At 53.8% G+C, this 20,011-nt stretch overlaps 1 protein-coding gene across 31 annotated transcripts in view; it reads right to left on the bottom strand.

Annotated features, from left to right (window-relative positions):
* KLC1 (kinesin light chain 1) overlaps positions 1–20,011 on the bottom strand; it is a 70,310-nt gene that overhangs the window by 26,877 nt on the left and 23,422 nt on the right. For all 31 annotated transcript variants that reach the window (XR_011250410.1, XR_011250409.1, XR_011250417.1 and 28 more), the window contains 8 exons: positions 15,595–15,856; positions 13,528–13,758; positions 10,339–10,417; positions 9,731–9,956; positions 6,312–6,399; positions 4,888–4,989; positions 2,456–2,629; positions 2,221–2,320 (listed from right to left, as the gene is read on the bottom strand). Coding sequence is in view for 14 of the 31 variants with exons in the window: in XM_069559908.1 (XP_069416009.1) it covers positions 2,221–2,320; positions 2,456–2,629; positions 4,888–4,989; positions 6,312–6,399; positions 9,731–9,956; positions 10,339–10,417; positions 13,528–13,758; positions 15,595–15,855 (1,261 nt within the window). In the remaining 17 variants the exon portion in view is untranslated. The remainder of the gene's footprint in view (positions 1–2,220; positions 2,321–2,455; positions 2,630–4,887; positions 4,990–6,311; positions 6,400–9,730; positions 9,957–10,338; positions 10,418–13,527; positions 13,759–15,594; positions 15,857–20,011) is intronic.

The raw sequence follows: 20,011 nt of genomic DNA, 5'->3' as shown, positions 1-20,011 counted from the left end.
AAGAGATGGAAGACCAGACCACCTGACCTGCCGCCTGAGAAATCTGCATGCAGGTCAAGAAGAAACAGTTAGAACCGGACATGGAACAATGGACTGGTTCCAAACTGGGGAAGGAGTACGTCAAGGCTGTATATTGTCACTCTGCTTATTTAACTTATATGCAGAGTACATCATGTGGAATGCCTGGCTGAATGAAGCACAAGCTGGAATCAAGATTTCCGGGAGAAATATCAATAACCTCAGATATGCAGATGACACCACCCTAATGGCAAAAAGCGAAGAGGAGCTAAAGAGCCTCTTGATGAAAGTGCAACAGGAGAGGGAAAGACTCAACATTCAAAAAACTAAGATCACGGAATCTAGTCCCATCACTTCATGGCAAATAGACTGGGGAACAATGGAAACAGCAACAGACTTTACTTCCCTAGTCTCAAAAATCACTGCAGATGGTGACTGCAGCCACGAAATTAAGACACGTGCTCCTTGGAAGAAAAGCTATGACCAACCTAGACAGCATATTAAAAAGCAGAGATATTATGTTACTTTGCCGATAAAGGTCCCTCTAGTCAAAGCTATGGTTTTCCAGTAGTCATGTACAGATGTGAGAGATGGACCATAAAGGAAGCTGAGTGCCAAAGAATTGATGCTTTTGAATTGTGGTGTTGGAGAAGACTCCTGAGAGTCCCTTGGGCAGCAAAGGGACCAAACCAGTCCATTCTAAAGGAGATCAGTCCTGAATATTCATTGGAAGGACTGATGCTGAAGCTAAAACGCCAATACTTTGGCCATCTGATGCGAAGAACTGACTCACTGGAAAAGACGCTGATGCTGGGAAAGACTGATGAAAAGAGGAGGAGATGACGGAGGATGAGATGGTTGGATGGCATCACCAACTCGATGGACATGAACCTGAACAAGCTCGGGAGTTGGTGATGGACAGGGAGGCCTGGCGTGCTGCAGTTCATGAGGTCGCAAACAGTCAGACACAACTGAGAGACTGAACTGAACCAACACTGTTGTTTACTGAGGTTTTAGCCTATTGTTAGACAAGAATCCACCTCAGTTAGGAGAAATGGATTTCCTGACAACAAGCCATGTCACGCTTTCAATGCTGCACCACAGTAAAGGCGGCCTGTGGCCTGAGAGGCACGCCCCAGCCGCCAGTCAGGGCATACCTGCACCTTTCTGTCCTGTGTCCTAACGTTCGTGTGGAGGATAAATCCAAGTACAGAAAAACCGCTTCTAACTAGAACCCAATTAACTGCACTCCATGCTACTCTTTTTAGTAGAGAGAAGTTAGCAAATCACAAGGAAAGTCAGTAAATCACTTCCCTGAGTAAAACTTATTTGAAGCAGCACTAAGCTGATGGCCTGGAATCAACCGAAACCCAGCAAGGCTTCTGCAGGGAGAGGACACGGAAGCCCCCTATGGACTGTGAAGCCCAGGGAGGTGAGCTGTGATCCAGCAGGGGCCGAGGAGGACAGGGTCCGTTTCCAGAACGACAAGCCAGAGGCATCGCCATCTCCTGACAGTAAGATAGGCACACCGCTCCACTTGCTGACAGAGGAGAACGAAGACACTTCTTAAAAGGCTCTCAAAAGTGCTTTCCAGAAATTCTCCATGAAAGAAAAGTATTTATTAACCACATCCTCCTTCCCCCAAGGATCCTAAGGTTTCCAACACACGGGTAACAACTGTCGACATTCTCAGCCCCTCTTGTCACGGCCACCGAAGGGGGGCAGATGCCTCAAGTAATCAGATCCTGTTTTACTGAGCAATTTAAGTCTGACAAAATATTTTTTCCAAAACTGTGTATTAAGCACCTACAGCACTTTAAGGACTATAAAGGAGACAGGCCTCAGCTCCTTATGGTCGTCAGACAACCCAGCAGGACTGGGAGGGTGGAGGGTCTGCATTTCTGACAGGCCCCAGGTGGTGCTGAAGCTGCTGGGTTCCTGCCGGCACTTTGAGAGCCACTGGACCACAGAACAATTCAAGAAAGCAGTTAAGGACTCCAGAAAGGCTCTCTGGAGCTACTGCAGCCAGGCTGTGCCTAAAGCAAGCGCAGACTCTGGGTGAGGGCAACCTGGAAACACATGAGGCAGTGGGCCATCACCCTGACTGTGATGACCTCAGTATTACCGAGTTTTAAACTGGAAATCCCCATGTTTAACGCACCCTACAGTTAATCTGCTTAGAAACAAAAGTGCACCTCTTACCGTCCACTGAACCAAACTCCCTTTCGTGTGCGCGAGTAAGGATCTCTTTGTATAGGGTCTCTGCTTGCTTGAATTTCCCTTGCTTCAGGTAGCAGGAAGCCTTAAAATAAAACAAAGCACTTACTACTCTTCATACGGCGGGGAAGCACACATTCTCATCTACAGGTTATGAAACAGCGCTGAGGCTTCAGGAAGAAAGGAATCTATCTACAGAGCTGACCTTCCGTCAACATACCAGGTTATTTTTTGTTTTGGCCACATTGGGGTCATCAGGCCCCAGTTTTGTCTGGTAGATCTCGAGGGCTCTCTGATAATAATATTCCACTTCTTCGTACTTGCCCTGGTTCTGGCACAGTAAGGCCAAGTTATTTAACTGTTTGGCAACATCTGGGTGATCTTTTCCCAAAACCTAGGAATAAAAAATAGCATTAGAAACACTTGTTATTTTTTTCACAGGGTACCATCCAACCCACTCCCTACCCTACCATGAGAAGGCTCTTCCTAAACATCAAGAGGACTGTGCCTTGCTTCCAGGCTTATGATACTTAAACAGCCACCCATGCAGTACAAAAATAACCAGCATTAGTTGAGTCTTCTTCTTGGGGGAGGGAGGAAACTGTGCTGATTTCCTTCCCAAGCTTTGGAGTCTTGAATCTTTACAATAATCTACATGGTAGGTAGTATTATGGACATTCTGAAGATGAAGAAACCGGATTTTATAAAGGCTATCTAGTAAGACTGCCAAGTTCTAAACATGCCCAAACTCATACCCAGCCCTTTCTGACTCTGATGGCATTACACGCATTCCTGTGAAGAACAGCCTCAAAGGGAACTTCCAGCTCCTCAGCTAGCATCCTACATATCCCCTCTTTAAAACCAGATTCTGTCATCACAAACCAGGTCCTCACACTTCAAACTTCACTGCAGGGCTCTTCAAACTCGAATGTGCTGTCTCAGACAGCCAAAAGTCTTCTCCCAGCCCCACCCAGCTCCCCACTCCCACCAACTCATCCTGCAGGCCTCAGGTCCCCTCAGAAGGGACCTCCTTATATCCAATTTAAGGGACCCGTGAGTCCGTCCCCACCCAGTTAACTCACAAGTACACCACTTCGGTTTTTTTCCTTCTTTGCTAGTATCACTACTCAAAACTGCCTTATTTATCAACTTAGCTGTTTGTCGCCTGACTCTCCGCTATTAAAATGCAAGCCTCAGAGAGCTCTGTCTCCGTGTCTAGATGCAATGTTATCTCAGCACCTAGGAAGGTGCTGGCACACAGGGCGAAGAATAAGCACCGAGCTTCCCGCTCAGGACCTGAACAAGCCTTCGGTCTCGCCCTGCGCCCCCACGAGGCAGCCGCCTCCCGACCCTCTGCGTCGCCCTCTTCTCCCTGGCTGGGAAGCCCTAAGACTCGGCTCCAGACCGACTGATGGCGGGAGGCCATGTGAGCACAGCCCCAGCCCTGGACCTGAAGAAGCCGCTGCTCTGTGCTCTCCCTGAGCTCTCGGCCAGAAGCCAGCGTCTGCCTGGTGGACCGTGCTCCCAGGGAAGAGGCTGTGGCTAATTCTAAATCATCCCCTCTAATCAAGTGAGGGTCCCAAGTCCTCAATCCATGTTTGCCAGATGAGTGCATGAGAGCAAATAAACACGGAAGAGCCTAACAGACCATCATCCGGAGTTCATAGTCCACAACGTGAGACATCTGTGGTTCTCCCTGATTCTAACCCCAGCCCTCTCAAAACCTGAGTGGGTAAATAAAAAATAAAAATCTCATTTCTTGATAAATATCACGCAAATGACAGCATGGACAAACCTTCCTGTATGACTTGATGACGAGCTTCTTTTCATTTTCCCTCTCCCAAGTCCTTGCCATTATGACTCGAAATTAAAGGATTAATCTCTCAATAAGTAACATTTGATAATATGACAACGTCTGATAACAATGACACACACAAATGAAAATATCATGACGTGGACCTGCCCAGTGTCTGCAACATTTCAATACACAGTTATATGGAGTACTGTGGAAATTAACAAGATCCGTTTTAAAAACACCTAATCACCATACACTGTACTACTGCTGCTGCTGCTGAGTCGCTTCAGTCGTGTCTGACTCTGTGCGACCGCACAGACAGCAGCGCACCAGGCTCCCCGTCCCTGGGCTTCTCCAGGCAAGAACACTGGAGTGGGCTGCCATTTCCTTCTCCAATACACTGCACAAACCAACACTAAATGTCCACGACAGTGCCTTCATCTGTGTTCTGAGTTATTTTTTAGTTTGCATTAAGTTTTATAAGCGTATTTGGTGACCATTTAATTTTCATGTTTTTCTTCTTGACAGGCACATGCCCCACTGTAAATGAAATGCCCCATGCCTGGCACTCACAGGCCTCAGAAATTCCTTCTTCAGCCGAGTCACTTTGAGGCCACTCTAGGCCTCAGGCTGGGAGGGCCCAGAACTCAAGGCTCCACCCTCTGCATCCCGACTCCCCCGAGACTCCCAGGCAGGGCCCGTTGGCTGCGTCTCAGCCTGCACGCTGGACTGAAGGGCCTATTTTTGGTGCTTGGCCAGTGAGGGTGTGTCTCCATGGTCCTATCTCAAAACGTAGAGTGAATTATTTAAAAGCATAAAGTGCGGCGTTTGGGGAACAAGGACCACCCCGGGCGCACCTTCTCTCTGATCTCCAGAGCTCTCTTACACAGCGGCTCGGCTTCTTTGTACTTCCCTCTTTTGCCGTAAAGCACTGCGAGGTTGTTCAGAGTTGCTGCCACCTACCAACAGAGGGAACCAGGAAGAACGGTAAGCGCCATGGCGGAGGGGGCGTCAGACGCCACACACACACACACACACACACACACACACACACACACACACACACACACACACACACACACACACACACACACACACACACACACACACACACACACACACACACACACACACACACACACACACACACACACACACACACACACACACACACACGACCCCCAGTGCGCGACGGAAGTGCTCTCCAGCCAATGGAGGACCGTGACTCCACACACACACACACACACACACACACACACGACCCCCAGTGCGCGACGGAAGTGCTCTCCAGCCAATGGAGGACCGTGACTCCACACACACACACACACACACACACACACGACCCCCAGTGCGCGACGGAAGTGCTCTCCAGCCACTGGAGGACCGTGACTCCACACACACACACACACACACACACACACACACACACGACCCCCAGTGCGCGACGGAAGTGCTCTCCAGCCAATGGAGGACCGTGACTCCACACACACACACACACACACACACACACACACACGACCCCCAGTGCGCGACGGAAGTGCTCTCCAGCCAATGGAGGACCGTGACTCCACACACACACACACACACACACACACACACACACGACCCCCAGTGCGCGACGGAAGTGCTCTCCAGCCAATGGAGGACCGTGACTCCACACACACACACACACACACACACACACACACACGACCCCCAGTGCGCGACGGAAGTGCTCTCCAGCCAATGGAGGACCGTGACTCCACACACACACACACACACACACACACACGACCCCCAGTGCGCGACGGAAGTGCTCTCCAGCCAATGGAGGACCGTGACTCCACTCAGAGGTGAGAGAGCAACATCGCTGTCCACGGTGGGCCATAAAGTAACACCACAGACCATTAACAAAGCAGCACCAACATGATCTTAATTTTTTTTTTTTTAAATTTCACTTGGAAGCCACAAAACCAACCAAAATAGATAAAAAGACAATACAAAATCTTTAGGAAAAAATTTATAGAAGTACATGCAATTTGATCCAGGATCAAAATCACCGCACGTGATCCATTTGAGGTGGGTGATCAACAACACAAGTGAACACTGAGATCTGCTCGGTGTGAGCCACCCACCCCGGGGCTCAGCACTGCTTCCGAGCCAGCAAGTCCTACCTGCGCCATCCAGTGAGAGGGCAGTTCTTAAATCTTCCCTGTTGAGTTTAACAGTGAAATGAGTTGGGTAAAAAAAACATATTAGGGACAATAAAGCTTGAAAAGGATGGAAGAGCCAGTATACAAACCGCAGGGTGGTCTCTGCCCAGGGTCTTCTCGCGAATGGCCAGGGCGTCGTTCAGCAGGCTAGCTGCATCTTTATATTTATTCTGGTCTCTAAATTAGAAACACACAATTATTTGTTTAGACACAGCTTACTACAGCTTTTTACAATGTAATTCTGAAACTAAGGAAATAAAAGTTAAGTTTCAATTATTAAAAAAAATTAAAAGTTAGCTATTACAACTATTAAAAACGCTCCTAACAGTAGGAGAAAAGACTCCCTCAACAGACACGTTGGCAAGGAGAGCTGGGAATCGGACCCGCTAAGCTAGACCGCTGGGACGATACCGCCCCATGTGCCGAGGGGCCTGCGTGTGCCCTGCCCCGCACAGCTAAGTGTGGCCGTACAGACAGTGCAGGCAGGCAGAGCAGATCCAGCTGCCGGCCGCATGGCCTGGCGTGTCACGTGGCCTCCTCAACCAGCCTACTGCAAAGGAAGGATGTAACTCACAGAGCCGCTCTAAGAAGCTAACTGATTTGCCAAAGCAGAAGCTCAGGATGGGGCACGCGCACACAGACACAGCTGTGCCCGCTGACACAGGGCGGAGTGGAGGGGCCTGCTAACGGTGAGGAGACAGAAGCAGCTGGGGCCCAGGCCGGCCCCCTGGGTTTAAGTGCTACCGACTGACCGAAGGGCTGCAAAGCAGTCATGTGCTGTGTGAAACGGAGCGCACACACGGCTCCAGCGCGCGAGGACAGCCACCCAGCAAGGCTCCGCCCGCGCGGCCCTGGAAGACGGCTGAAGCTGCTGGGTCCTCAAAGGGCACTGACTGCACCGAGTAAAGGTTTTCTATTATATTAAACTTATATTATCATCGTATACTATGTTATACTATTAACATCTTATATTAAACTGACTCAAACGTCCTATGAAAGTCAGCAGGTATGAAGCAGCCCCAGTTAAACACAGCCACAGCCATCCCCCAATGCCGAGAGAGATGGCTCAGATGAGGCAGGCACACTGGGCGCTGTTGTGAGACTGGCCTGTCATAAGACGCCAGGGACCACAATCAGCCAAGAGGGCGGCCACGCCAAGAGCAGGTGCTCCAAACCAGCTGGAACCAGTCAGAAACCCGGCCCTTCCCCAGACCTGCTGAATCAGAAACTTGGGGGGGGGGGGGGGGGTCAGCACGCATCCCACAAGCCCATCCAAAAACTCAAACTCAAATGAAAACCAATGCACACCTTGCCAGCATTAAAATAGATCCCAGTACAGAAGTGGGCAAGATCACAGAAGGCCCAAGTAACTAAGAACGCAGAATCACAGAACACAGATTAACACACAAAGCTGTGCGTCTCAGTGATAGAAGAGCAGGAGATGGCCAGCCCCGCCCCAGGCTGGCGACCGTCGGGGAGCGTGAGCTGGCACCAGCTTCCTGAGCTGCCGGGCAATCTGTATCAGGAAGCGTGTAAGGTGTAGAATCTTACCACTTAGGAACTGACACTGGAAAAAAGTCACAATCTTTTGCGCAAAACTTGAGCAAAAGATGTTCATCAGTATAACATTAATACCCCTCCCCACAAAGAGCTTAAAATTAAATGTCCCTTACTAGAAGAAAGCTGAAATACTGAGTCATGGCTCAGCTCTGGGACTCAGCACTGAACACAGACACAGCTGCTGTTCCAAACATTTCCACGCTACAGCACCAAGGGAAAGAGGCGCCATCAGATTCCTAGCACATCCACGTGACCACGCCTTCTACGTGCGTTTTTCACTTAACTCACTCACAAGAAAAATATCCAGGGTTAGCCAGAAACAGTCTCTCGCTCTCGATGGTTCGCTCCTGTCTCTTCACTCCTCTTCACAGACCCTCCGGCTCCCGTCTGCACCCCACTCAGGTGCTCAGCTCCAAGCCCAGCAGATCCTGTGGCCCGGCCCCCACCCCGCTCTGTGTCCTCCACTCTCCCACAGCTCTCTTCTGAGACCCAGCCCCTGGGCACAGGCACGTTCAAGCACGTCCCCTGCAGCCCCATCGCCCACTTCTACCACACTCCCGCTGCTCTGCCCCGTGGGAAGGAGGAGTCAGTCCCCAACACATCCTGCAAGGCCCCTGAAAGCACTCGCACCCCTCCACTAGGCCTCCCCTAATCCTCTCAACTAGAAGGCATCTCTCAATTCCATCAACACTTCGGTGTTATTTTATTTTATTACTTACTGGCCATGCTGCAACGCTTGCAAGATCTTGGTTCCCCGACCAAGGACTGAACGTGGGCCCCGGCAGTGGAACCACTGAGAACTGAGCCCTGGGCTGCCGTGGGATCCCGACGCCTGTGCTAGTCTACTGATGACAGTCTCCTTGCCTCTGTAATTACACACGAACATAACCAGCCTATTCTCTAAACAAGGGGCTAAGTTCCTTTAGAAACATCTAGGGAATGCTATCTACTTCACACTGCCAGGTAACGTCACATTTCATAACCCCTGCAACCCTCCTGAGGCTCAGAAAAGCTAAGGGCTCCGGACAACACCTTCAGTCTAGTGGCCACTTGACTTCCAGTCCAGTATCCTGCTTCTCCTTGAGAACAGGTGCTATGCATTCATCTGTGCAGCTTCACAAGAACCAGCCCAAAGTTTTACACACACTTGGGTCTCAAAAATGCCTGCTGAACTGTAAACAATCAAGGAAGGAACAGGGTGCAGCTCCCTGAGATCCGCCATGCGGAGCAGCCACCACAGACCAGCCGTCCCGGGAGTGACTGCCCCTCCACAGGCCCCCACTCACCGACCCGCTCCCTCTCAGCTCAGTTCAGCAAAGGGCTCTGGTGGACCGCTGCCCAGGGCCACAGGCAAACTACTGAACTCCATTCAGCAAGTTCACCAAGGGCTTCTGAGTTAGGAAACACGCTCAAGGGTGTAACTCAAGGCAGAGACGAGACAACCTGGTCCTTAACGTCAAAGAATCAGGATTCCAGAAGAAGAGATGACAAAATTCAAACGAGGATGCCAAGCACAGAGCAGGAGCTATGAGAGAGGCGGGGCCGAGGGTTACAGGGCCAACAGGGGACGGGTGCGTGGAGCCCTGGAGTCAGGAAGGAGGGCTGATGGGGATCAGAGAGGTTGGGGGCCAGGCAGGAGGAGTGGGAGGCTGTTCTGGGCAAAGGGAGCCTGGTACACCAAGTACTGAGGGGAAAAATAACCACCAGTCTAGGGTGGCCCGATGGAAGAGGCTGGCCTGGGCGTCCCAAGCAGCGTCCGCTCTACAGGGCGACGCTCCTGCCAGGCAGCAGCTCCGTGTTCTGAACTGAACCCCTGACTGTTCTGAAGACAACTGGACGGTCAGGCTGGAGAAGCAGCTCAGAGCAATTTATGGAAGCACATCCTCGGGGCAAGCTCACTGGAAGCGCCGTCTGGGTGGGGTGAAGAGGAAAAGACGAGACTACTAGCCTGTACACCAGGGCCAGGATGTTGAGCATAGTGGCCACGTCGGGGTGGTCGTGGCCCGAGGTCTTCTCCAGGTCCTCCAGGGCCTGCTTGCAGAGGGGCACAGCCACCTCGTAGCGCCCCTGCGAGGCGTACTGGATCACCAGGTTGTGCAGGGTGCGCAGCCGCGCGGGGATCTCGTAGCCGCCCTGCTGCGCGGCCGCCGCTGCGCTGCTGTGCTGCTGCTGAACTGCGGAGAAAGGCCAGTTCAGACGCAGGGAGGCTGCCCGGGACACCGGCCAGAGCTTCCTTTGTAGGCTGTCGGGCCGGGGTTCCGCACACCCACACTGCGGAGCGAGGCTGCCGCAGCCCCAGGAAAAACCCCCTCCTCCGCGCGCAGAGAACCCAGATCCCGGGGGGGAGCTGGCAGCACACGCCCCTTTACTAGGGGCCGGCTGAGCCCGCGACTGTATCTCAGAGAGGGCGACCTGCGAGGCAGTCTGGGTGTATGTTCGCGCTCTTGCAAGGCAGGCTACAAGCACGCCAGCACCCACTAATAACAGCAATTACCCCCAAGAGGAGAGGCCACCTCCCGTCCACTGGCCACCACTCACCCACCACTCCCAACTCACTTCCTTGACCAGGGTCGTCGTCATCATTTGGGAAGAGGTCATCCAAAGGTTCCTTGGTGGAATCAGCGTCTTTGTCCTCCTGTGAAACCAACCCAGGACAGTATTAGTTTCACGAATATTATAACAGCTACACTGGATATCTTTGACATAAATTTCATTTTAATTAAAAACAGAAAAGACAGTTCTCTTTCCAGATCATATCTAGGATTAGCCACAGTTTGCTTTATCCATTGGTCTAGGAAAGAGCAGTGGGAAGCCTGCTGACCTGAACTCAAAGCACCCGTGCAGGCTGGAGCCACAAACAGACCACGCAGGCACCTCTGTGCCTGAGTCGCCACCCGGGCCCCAGGAAGTGCAAAGAGCAAGGAGCGCTTTCTCATCTTATTTGGAGGCAAGTGATTAAAATGGCGAATCTCTGAAGACTGTGGAACTGGCAGGCTGGACACCCCCTCCCCACCCAGCACCACACAGGACCCCTAGGAGCCGTGTGACAGCCTGTGACCGGGTCCCCAAGAGAGGAGCCCTCAGGCAGAGACAGCGACCAGACGATGGGGTGAACGGACAGCAGATCAAGCAGGTAAGAACTCGGCATCACCCTGGCACAGGCGGACAGCAGGCTCCTCCGGAGGGGACATCCTGAGGGGCACACGTCGCATTCCAACACTCCCGACCAGGACACAAACCCAAACACACACGTGAGGAACAACGCGTGACGTAACTGGCCTACATTCTTCAGGAATACCGGTGTCATAAAAGACTTTCCTCTCCCCGTGAAAGGACCTGTTCCAGATGAAAGACGACTGAAGGGCCGTGACCACTACGTGCAGTGAGTGGTCCTGAGCGGGATCCTGGGATGAGTGGGAAACGCCACCAAGGCCTCTGCAGAGATCATGGGCGAAGTGGAGTCTGGGCTGCAGAGGAGAGGAGGCGTAGCGGCCTGCTCAGCCTCCCGGGTGTGGCCCTGGCCCCCACAGGAAACCCCTCAGGCCAGGGAGATGCACCAGCAGTGCGAGGAGGAGCAGGGACAGGGCAGGAAGGCATCACGGGCGCACCCTGAAAGGGGAGGCGGGGCTGGCTTACTGCATCTCTTCTCCATGCCAGACATGTTTCCAAATTAGAAAGTTGTAAACGTCTCTGAATCTGAGAGACAGCCTTCCACTGCTCAGCGCTACCTCGTTTTCCAGGTGAATCAACTACTCTCTTCTTATTGGCACAACAGCCTACAGGAGGGTGTTTTTTAAATCGAAACATCAGCTGCTCCTGACTTAAGAGATGCAAGAGAGAAGTACAGCAGGTTTAATGAAACAGGGCGCTTTGGACTAACCACGGCCCAGGTCATGGTGAAGCCGCAACCCCATGTGACGCGTGTGGAGACGGGGTTCTGGGAGGGAACCGGTTAGAAACACCACCAGGCTGAGGCCCTGGTGCTGGGCCCTGAGACACCAGTGCGAGCTCCCCTGCCCCGTGCGCCCACCGCACGGTGTGAGGGCAGTGAGAGGGCAGCTGTCTGAAAGCGGGCAAGAGTCCCCCAGAAACCAGCCCTGCGGCACCCTCACCTCTGACTCCCCGCTTCCAGACCTATGGCAGAACCCGTGGTCTGTGCTCTAAGCCACCCAGCCCGTGGCATTTTGCACGGCAGCCCGGGCTAAGACACGGAGTGAGTGCAGGTCTGCTGGGGCAATGCAGACTACTCTAACAGAGGGGACGTGGGCTCGGACTGGAGACACAGACGCAGACCTCTCAGCGGCACACAGATCACAGAGAGATCACACCAGAACTATACAGACAGTAAGCAAATCTCAGCTCTGAACACAGTGTGGCAGCCAGGACCGGATCCTAGAGAGGAAAAGGGACACTAACGAGGGACAGGGGAACTCAAACAAAGGCTGTAGTTTCGTCCACAGCAACGCGGCAACAGCACTTTTTTGCTTTTAACACAGGCACTGCTACAGACGGAACGTCTGTTCCCCCCCCACCCCCGCCCCGCCAAATTGATATGCTGAAGCCCTAAAGCTCAACATGATGATATCCAAGGGTAACGTGGATCAGATGCAGGCCTGAGGGTGGGGCCCCCGTGATAACACCAGTGCCGTGACAGCAACAGGAGGAGACGAGCACCAACGAGGCCGTGTGGCGACACACCAGGAGGAAGGCCCTCACCAAGACTCCAACAAAGCTGTCACCCTGCACAGTCTCGGATTTCCAGCTTCCAGGAGCAGGAGACACAAGCATCTGCTGTCTGAGGTGTGCAGCCTGCTGCTCTCTGGAGACAGACACGGCCAGAGTCAGCTCAGACATGTGCTGGGAGACACGGGACGCAGCAGGAGGAGAGTGAGAGTGGAGGCGCTCAGTCGCACCCGACGCTCTGTGGCCCGTGGGCCGCAGCCCACCAGGCTCCCCCGTCCGTGGGATTTTCCAGGCAAGAACACTGGAATGGTGCCATCTCCTTCTCCAGGGGACCTTCCCAGCCCAGGGAAAGCGAGTGAAGAGTATATGGGGATTCTCTTCACAGGACCATTTCAACTTTTCTGTGAATCTAACATCATTCCAAAATAAAAAAGGTTACTCGTCTAAAAAGTTAACTGAATCAGAAACAACAGTAACAGAGACTGGGATGAACATCCAGAGAGCACCAAGAGAAGGAGAAAAGGACCAAGACCCTAGGGAGCCCTCACATTCCAGGAACCCCAAGACAGGCCAAGGCAGACGCGCGAGCGAGCGAGCAGAAGGAGCAGGCGGTGTCCTGGGGGAGGGGGCGTCTCAAAGACAAAGCCAGGATCCACCACAGGCCACAGAGGCATTTCAAGCCCGGACGACAGGGGGCTGGACGGGCACTGCTGACGGCACGTCCAGCGGCGGGCTGGGCAGGGAGCCGACGGCAAGCGCCGGGGCGCCCAGCAGATCTCAGGCCGGGACAGCCCTCCCCGAAGGCCATGGCTCCTCTCTGCATTTATTTTGTATTTACCAAGCACTTTTACATTTTCTGACCACTGTTCAAAAAACACACGTATGAGAAAAGTACTCCAAAGGGAACGTATACGACTCGCCCAGGGACTCAGCCCCAGGACCCTTAACCCCGGTCGTGTTTCATGCAGGCTCTGGAGGGGAAGGAACCACGGCCGGCTCCACTACAAGCAGGGCGGCGGGAAGGCACCACCGTCACTCCCGCACTCCCGTGGGACCACTCACCGAAGGAGAGATGTCGTCATCGTACTTTTTCAGCTGATTCATGAATTCCAGATGCTTCTTCTCTTCCTCCAGCTGAGCCACAGACTGCTCGCTCTTCTGCAGCTTCTGCTGAGTGTTGGCCAGCTCATCCCGCAGCCACTGGTTCTCCTGGCACAGACGCCGCACCTGTGCACGCAGCTTCTGCTTCTCCGACTCCACGGCGTTCAGGTGGTTTGACAGCGCCATCATGACCTGGACCGACAGAGACGCTGATGGCACTGCGGCGCTCAGCCTAACAAGCGCCACCTCCCACCTCCAGCAGCACCCTGGGGCTGCAGCTCCAGCTGCCCTCGCAGACGCACGCTCCAGAGCACGCACAAGCACAGCTGGCCGTTGACTACTCCCACCCTTCACTCTCCGGCCACGTGCAGGGCATGGCCAAGAACGGCACACGCTCCTCTCTCTCCCTGCCTCTGCCTCGCTGCCCACCCCGCTCCCCAGCCGGCTGAAGATGCAGCACGGAGGGCTCCATTGGCAAGCCAGCAAGAGGGCTCCCACCAGAGGCCACCATGTGACCCTCTGACTCCGGACCTCCAGCCTCCAGAGCTGTGGACCATGTGACCCCCTGACTCCGGACTCCAGCCTCCAGAAGCTGTGGAAAACAAGCGTCCACTGCTGAAGCCCTGGCCTGATGGCATTCTGTTCTAGCGGCCGGATCTGACTGAAACAACAGCTGAATTAAACGCCTCTTCCTTCTCTCTTGAAAGAAAAGAAAAAAAGAACCCTGGCGTGCTCAGAACATCTACAAACCAATTCCAACTGTTTCTGCCTGGAGGCAGCTCTAATGGACTGGGCGATGGGCAGGCAGCTGCTGTTCGGATGAAGCCGTGCTCACTTTTTATCCAGGTGGTGCCAAGAGAGTTTCTTTGCCGTGAGCAAATGCCATGCACACACACCAGATACATGTGCGGAGTGGACTGGTGACGGGGCAAGGGAAGGGACGGAGGCTCTGTGGCCACAGTGAGAGCCAGGGCGCCCTGATGCACTCGCAGGCAGAGGTGCCCGCTGGGCTCTGCGGAGGTACACTGATGGGCCTCAGGGAAGGGCCTGCCTGGAGCAGAGACAAGCTCCTGGGAGGACAAGGGCTGTGGAGGAAGGCTGGCTTCGGTCAGTCTGTCCTCTGCAGTCTGTCTACCAGCCCTGCCTTCTTATCACCCTCCCAGGTCTAAAACCTGGAAGTCTAGGATAGGGGGCTCTTTCCTCCTCCTCCTGTTAACACCAACATCTGCCAGCCTGACCAAGGAGGTTCCCACTCACAGACAGCGAGCTGCGGGCTGACTCTCTCTCATCCCGCTTCCCTCGGCTCAGGAACCTGGGAGTTCAAGGGGAGAGGCACCATTCCCCAGTGTCCCTCACAACTAGATGAGCCCGTGGAGTCAGTGAAACGTAAGCAGAGTGCCGGGCACAGTGCAAGGAAGCAGAGGGAGGCACGACCTTCCTGCGCCCTTCGCAGCCCCAGGACAGTCACGTGGCTGCAGCCGGACTCTGTCTTGGCCCACGAGACGGGCGGGCTGGCGTGCAGGACAGCAGGGGCAGGGACCCGACAGCCACGCAGCCCTAGAGCCTGGGCTCAGCTGGGGGCTGGTCTGTACAGACACGACCGAGCAGCTGCTGGCGCCGTGCGCGGCTTTCTGGGGAGAGGCAGGGCACCTGAGGCGGTCGCGGGCTGGAAAGCGAGTGCGGCCTGTCTGTGTGTCCCCAGTGTCGCTGAGGGGCGTCCCCGCCCGCTCCTGGAAAGGGACGGCCCACCTCGGTTATGTAGTCTACACTCGACTCGACGTTTGAGCCGCTGCTTTTGCTTTCTGTGCAGCCGAATCAAACCCTAACTGACACGAACAATTTTCCACTCTACTTTTTAAAACTGAGGCATGCCCAAATCAATCATCATTTGCCTAGCATACACAACCCACATATAAGCTGATTTCGATTATCCTGTGAGTATCTGCCCTCTAGTTTAAACCTCATATTTCAAACAAAATCTCCATCTTCCCAGACTGGCAAGTTCATGGTCATGTCATGAGGCCATACCTGGGCCTCACTCAGGCCAAGCTCCAACATCTCCAGTGACTTTCGGATCATGTTTGATTTCTCCTCCACCAGATTACTTTCGTCATCTTTCTTCAAACACTTTAGTGTCTCCAGTAAACTTTGCAAAATGGAATTATGCTCATTCTTCAGAGCTTCCAGCCCCTGGATCACTTGCTTTGTCTTGGAAATAATTTCATCCTGCGTGAGCTTCTCCAACTTGTCCTCCTTCATGTACACCATTGTGGACATGTCGTCATGCATTCTAGAATGGAGAAAGAGAAGAGCTGGACATCTCATTACAGGCTCCATTTATGCTACACCTTTAGCAAAGGACACATATGAAGACTTTTACATCGACATTTTAACAGGTGAAAACTAAGAATATTATGATTTGTTCCCTTGAAATACTATATCTACACTGTTTCTGGTTTTTCCTTTGCAGGCCAAATTAATTACTTTTCTGGCTTGTGTCTGAATTTTCTTTTACAGAAATGACAGTAATGACAAGCATTAAAAGCAGCAGAGCATCCACGTGGCGTTTCCAAGACACATGGCCTCAGTGAACAAACTTTCCCTTGAATGTTTACCAGCTGTTTTCTCCTTAATGAAATGCAGAGGGTCAGTAAATTCCATCACATATTTACCAGATAAAACCTTGAGAAGGAGTCATGGCTACAAAAAGAGAAACCAGCAAAGGAACGCAGAGCAACCAGAGTGGCAAGAGGACTGCGCCGGACCGCAGCCTGGGGACATGGGAGACGCAGCATGACCAGAGCTGGGAAGACTCCGGAGGGGACGTCCCTGGTGGTCCAGTGGATACGCATCTGCCTGCCAACCTGGGGGACACAGCGTCCACAGGCTGCAGAACTGAGCCCGTGGGCCACAACTGAGCGCTTGCTCTAGAGCCGGGAGCCGCAGCACGAGCAGCTCAGACACTGCGACCAGAGCAAACCCACCGGCAGCAGCCAAGACCCAGCACAGCCGAGAAGGCAAACAATTAAACAAGAAGGGCACAGCACGACACGACGTCAGCGAAGCGGAGACGACAGCCGAACGAAGCAGCGGCTCTTTCTTCTACCGTCTCTTAGCTTTCACTGTCTGCCTTTAAACCCTATAATTCATTTGTTTTAAGGCCATAAACAGGGACCATCAGGAAAGCCTGTTCAGGAGAGTGACAGGGATGGAAATCAGAATCCACTGTGTCAGGGTGACTTCCCGCAGAGCACCTGCGACGCCAGAATCTCTGTTCTCTCGTTATCTTACGCCCCTGTGGATGTGAGCTCTCTCTATAAGGCAGAAGGGCTCGACCCTGTGGCCCGCCGGGTGCACGCCACCCAGGACAGCTCCTGTACCCACAGACCACCCTGTGAATGCATGGACTGCTAGATGCCAGGTACAGGGAAAGGGCTTTTTGGCAGGATTTCAGTTCCCTGGTGGGTCAGACAGTAAAGCGTCTGTCTACAATGCGGGAGACCCAGGTTCAATCCCTGGGTTGGGAAGATCCCCTGGAGGTGGAAACCGCGATCCACTCCAGTACTATTGCCTGGAAAATCCCATGGACAGAGGAGCCTGGTGGGCTACAGTCCACGGGGTCGCAAAGAGTTGGACACACTTCACTTTCAGTTCCCAAGCAGGGACTTAACTCAGGCACAACAGTGAAAGCAGAGTCCTCACCACGGGCACTCCCAGGGAGCAGTGTGGAGGCAGGGAATACAGACCAGGCGTTCCAGGATTCGGGAGTGAGGTGCGAAGACCCCTGCACTCTAACAGCAGGAAGAGGGGTGGGGCAGGAGCAGAGGCCAGAGACGCCCCTCACCGACACTGGGGGCACACACAGACCCGCTGCGCTCACTTCCCAGCCCGCGACGGCCTCAGGTGCCCGGCCTCTCCCCAGAAAGCCATGTCGGGGTCTAAGGAGGGGCAGTGTCGCACCTCTACAGGTTGTAGCAGTGGCTGAAAAGGGAAGGGGGAACAGTCTAGTTCACGAAAAAGAGAAAGGGGAACACAGTGTTTACATGAAAGTAGGAAAACCACACAAGGTAGACGTTACTACAGGAAGAACACAAAAATGCAAAAAAACAAAACAGAAAGAAAAGAATGGCCACTTTAATTAAGGAGATGCCTCAATTGAGTAAATCCACTTAAAGAAACCCAACTTTAATTCCCTAAGGGACATGTAACAAAGCCAGCCACAGGGCATTGCGTGCTCACACTCCTGTTAACAGTTTTAGCCACACACAAGAATAATGAGCACAAGTGTCACGTGGACACATGCATGCGTGCGTGCACGCACACACACCCCAGCCCCCCAAAAAACTCACTTAAGGCAGGTTTTTTTAAACTCTTAAAAGAAAATTAAGCATAGAGTCCAAACACTCCTGGGCCTACAGTTCTCACGGTGCAGTGGGCAGCCCGAGGCCTGGCTCTGCCACAAGCCGTCCCCACACCATGGCAAGGCCCAACCCTCCTGGGTGCTGTGGGTGGCAGACTGCCCCTGCAGGCCCTGGTGCATGGAGGGGGTGCAGGGCCCTGCAGGCCCTGCTGCATGGAGGGGGTGCAGACCCCTGCAGGCTCTGGTGCATGGAGGAGGGGCAGGGCCCTGCAGGCCCTGGTGCATGGAGGGGGTGCAGGCCCCTGCAGGCCCTGGTGCATGGAGGGGGTGCAGGCCCCTGCAGGCTCTGGTGCATGGACGGGGTGCAGGGCCCTGCAGGCTCTGGTGATGGAGGGGGGACAGGGCCCTGCAGGCCCTGGTGCATGGAGGAGGGGCAGGCCCCTGCAGGCTCTGGTGCATGGAGGAGGGGCAGGGCCCTGCAGGCCCTGGTGCATGGAGGAGGGGCAGGCCCCTGCAGGCTCTGGTGCATGGAGGAGGGGCAGGGCCCTGCAGGCCCTGGTGCATGGAGGGGGTGCAGGCCCCTGCAGGCTCTGGTGATGGAGGGGGTGCAGGCCCCTGCAGGCCCTGGTGCATGGAGGAGGGGCAGGGCCCTGCAGGCTCTGGTGCATGGAGGGGGTGCAGGCCCCTGCAGGCCCTGGTGCATGGAGGGGGTGCAGGGCCCTGCAGGCTCTGGTGCATGGAGGAGGGGCAGGGCCCTGCAGGCCCTGGTGCATGGAGGGGGTGCAGGCCCCTGCAGGCCCTGGTGCATGGAGAGGGGGCAGGGCCCTGCAGGCTCTGGTGCATGGAGGGGGGGCAGGCGAGGCACTGAGGACAGTGGCCAGAGAACAGCCTCGCAGGACTCAGCACCACCCCTCCCGGGAGCGGAGGTGTCAGGAACGCCCCTGACAAATGACCCCACCAGGCCTGCAGACACAGGCCTACAGCTCGGCGCTTTGCTGGGCAGTTCCGTGGTAGACTGCTCCAGAGTTCAGTTAGGAAGTGAGTCCTTCTGCTACGTTGATACCACCTCCCCTTGTAACTTCTACCCACTGAGCCAACCTCTGCCCTCTACAATAAACACAGAATACCTTCACTGCCTCATCCAGAAGATAACTTTTCAAATACTGTGTCACAAGAACAAGACTCCCCAAACTGTCCATCTCCCCAGCTCATACCTCACGCTACTCCTCAGGCACACGCCTTTATCCCAACAGCTTCCATACCTCCCGTCAGGGTCACCATCACATGGACACAACCCTGCTCGCTGCTTCATCACAGGAGAGCACACAGTGGCACCTGGATTTAGTCTGTTCAGTATCTCTCTCATCTGCAAGCCAGGCCATTATAACCAAAGGTAGGGTATATAAAAAAATAACATGAGGCCACTGTCTATCTAGGAGGAAAGAAGGTGCATTCCTACCCTCACTATACACTAAAATAAATTCCATACTGAATAAAGAATTAAAAGTTAAAAAAAAAAAAACCCACAAGAATCCAGAATAAAATTTAGGCAAAGATCTATACACACACATGTGAAGGTAAAGAGCGCCCTATGAATAACAGCAGAGAGCTAGAAAACAAGACTGGTGAGAGTCTATGCAACTAAGAAGCTCTGAGGGGGTTCCCTGGTGGCCAGGTGGTCAGGGTTCTTTGCTGTCACTGCCTGGGTCCAGTGCCTGGTCAGGGAACGAAGATCCCGTGATGACACACGACGCAGCCAAAAAATAAAAATCTGCCGCTAAAGACTGATCTGGAAACCACCTTTCTGAGCAAACACTATTTTGCAGACCATCACAGTGAAGAGCTCAAAGATTTAAGGCAGAGGACACAGAGACGTCTAAAAGGTAAAAAACACTGGCGTCCAGGCGATCTCAGACACCCTCTTTGTCAGCCCTCCCTCCAGCCCTGCTGAGGAGTGTGCCCTGAGGAGACTACGCAGGAGGAGGACTCGGCCAGCACAGGCCTGGCACTGCTCACAGGCACCCGGGGACGAGCTTCAGGGCCAACGCATCCAAGTCCAATCAGACACCCTGCTTTCGCTCACCT

This window comes from Ovis canadensis, chromosome 18 (genome assembly GCF_042477335.2).
Source record: "Ovis canadensis isolate MfBH-ARS-UI-01 breed Bighorn chromosome 18, ARS-UI_OviCan_v2, whole genome shotgun sequence".
NCBI classification, from domain to species: Eukaryota; Metazoa; Chordata; class Mammalia; order Artiodactyla; family Bovidae; genus Ovis; species Ovis canadensis.
The sequence above is the reverse complement of the archived record's forward strand: the minus strand, read 5'-3'. Positions and strand labels throughout refer to the sequence as shown.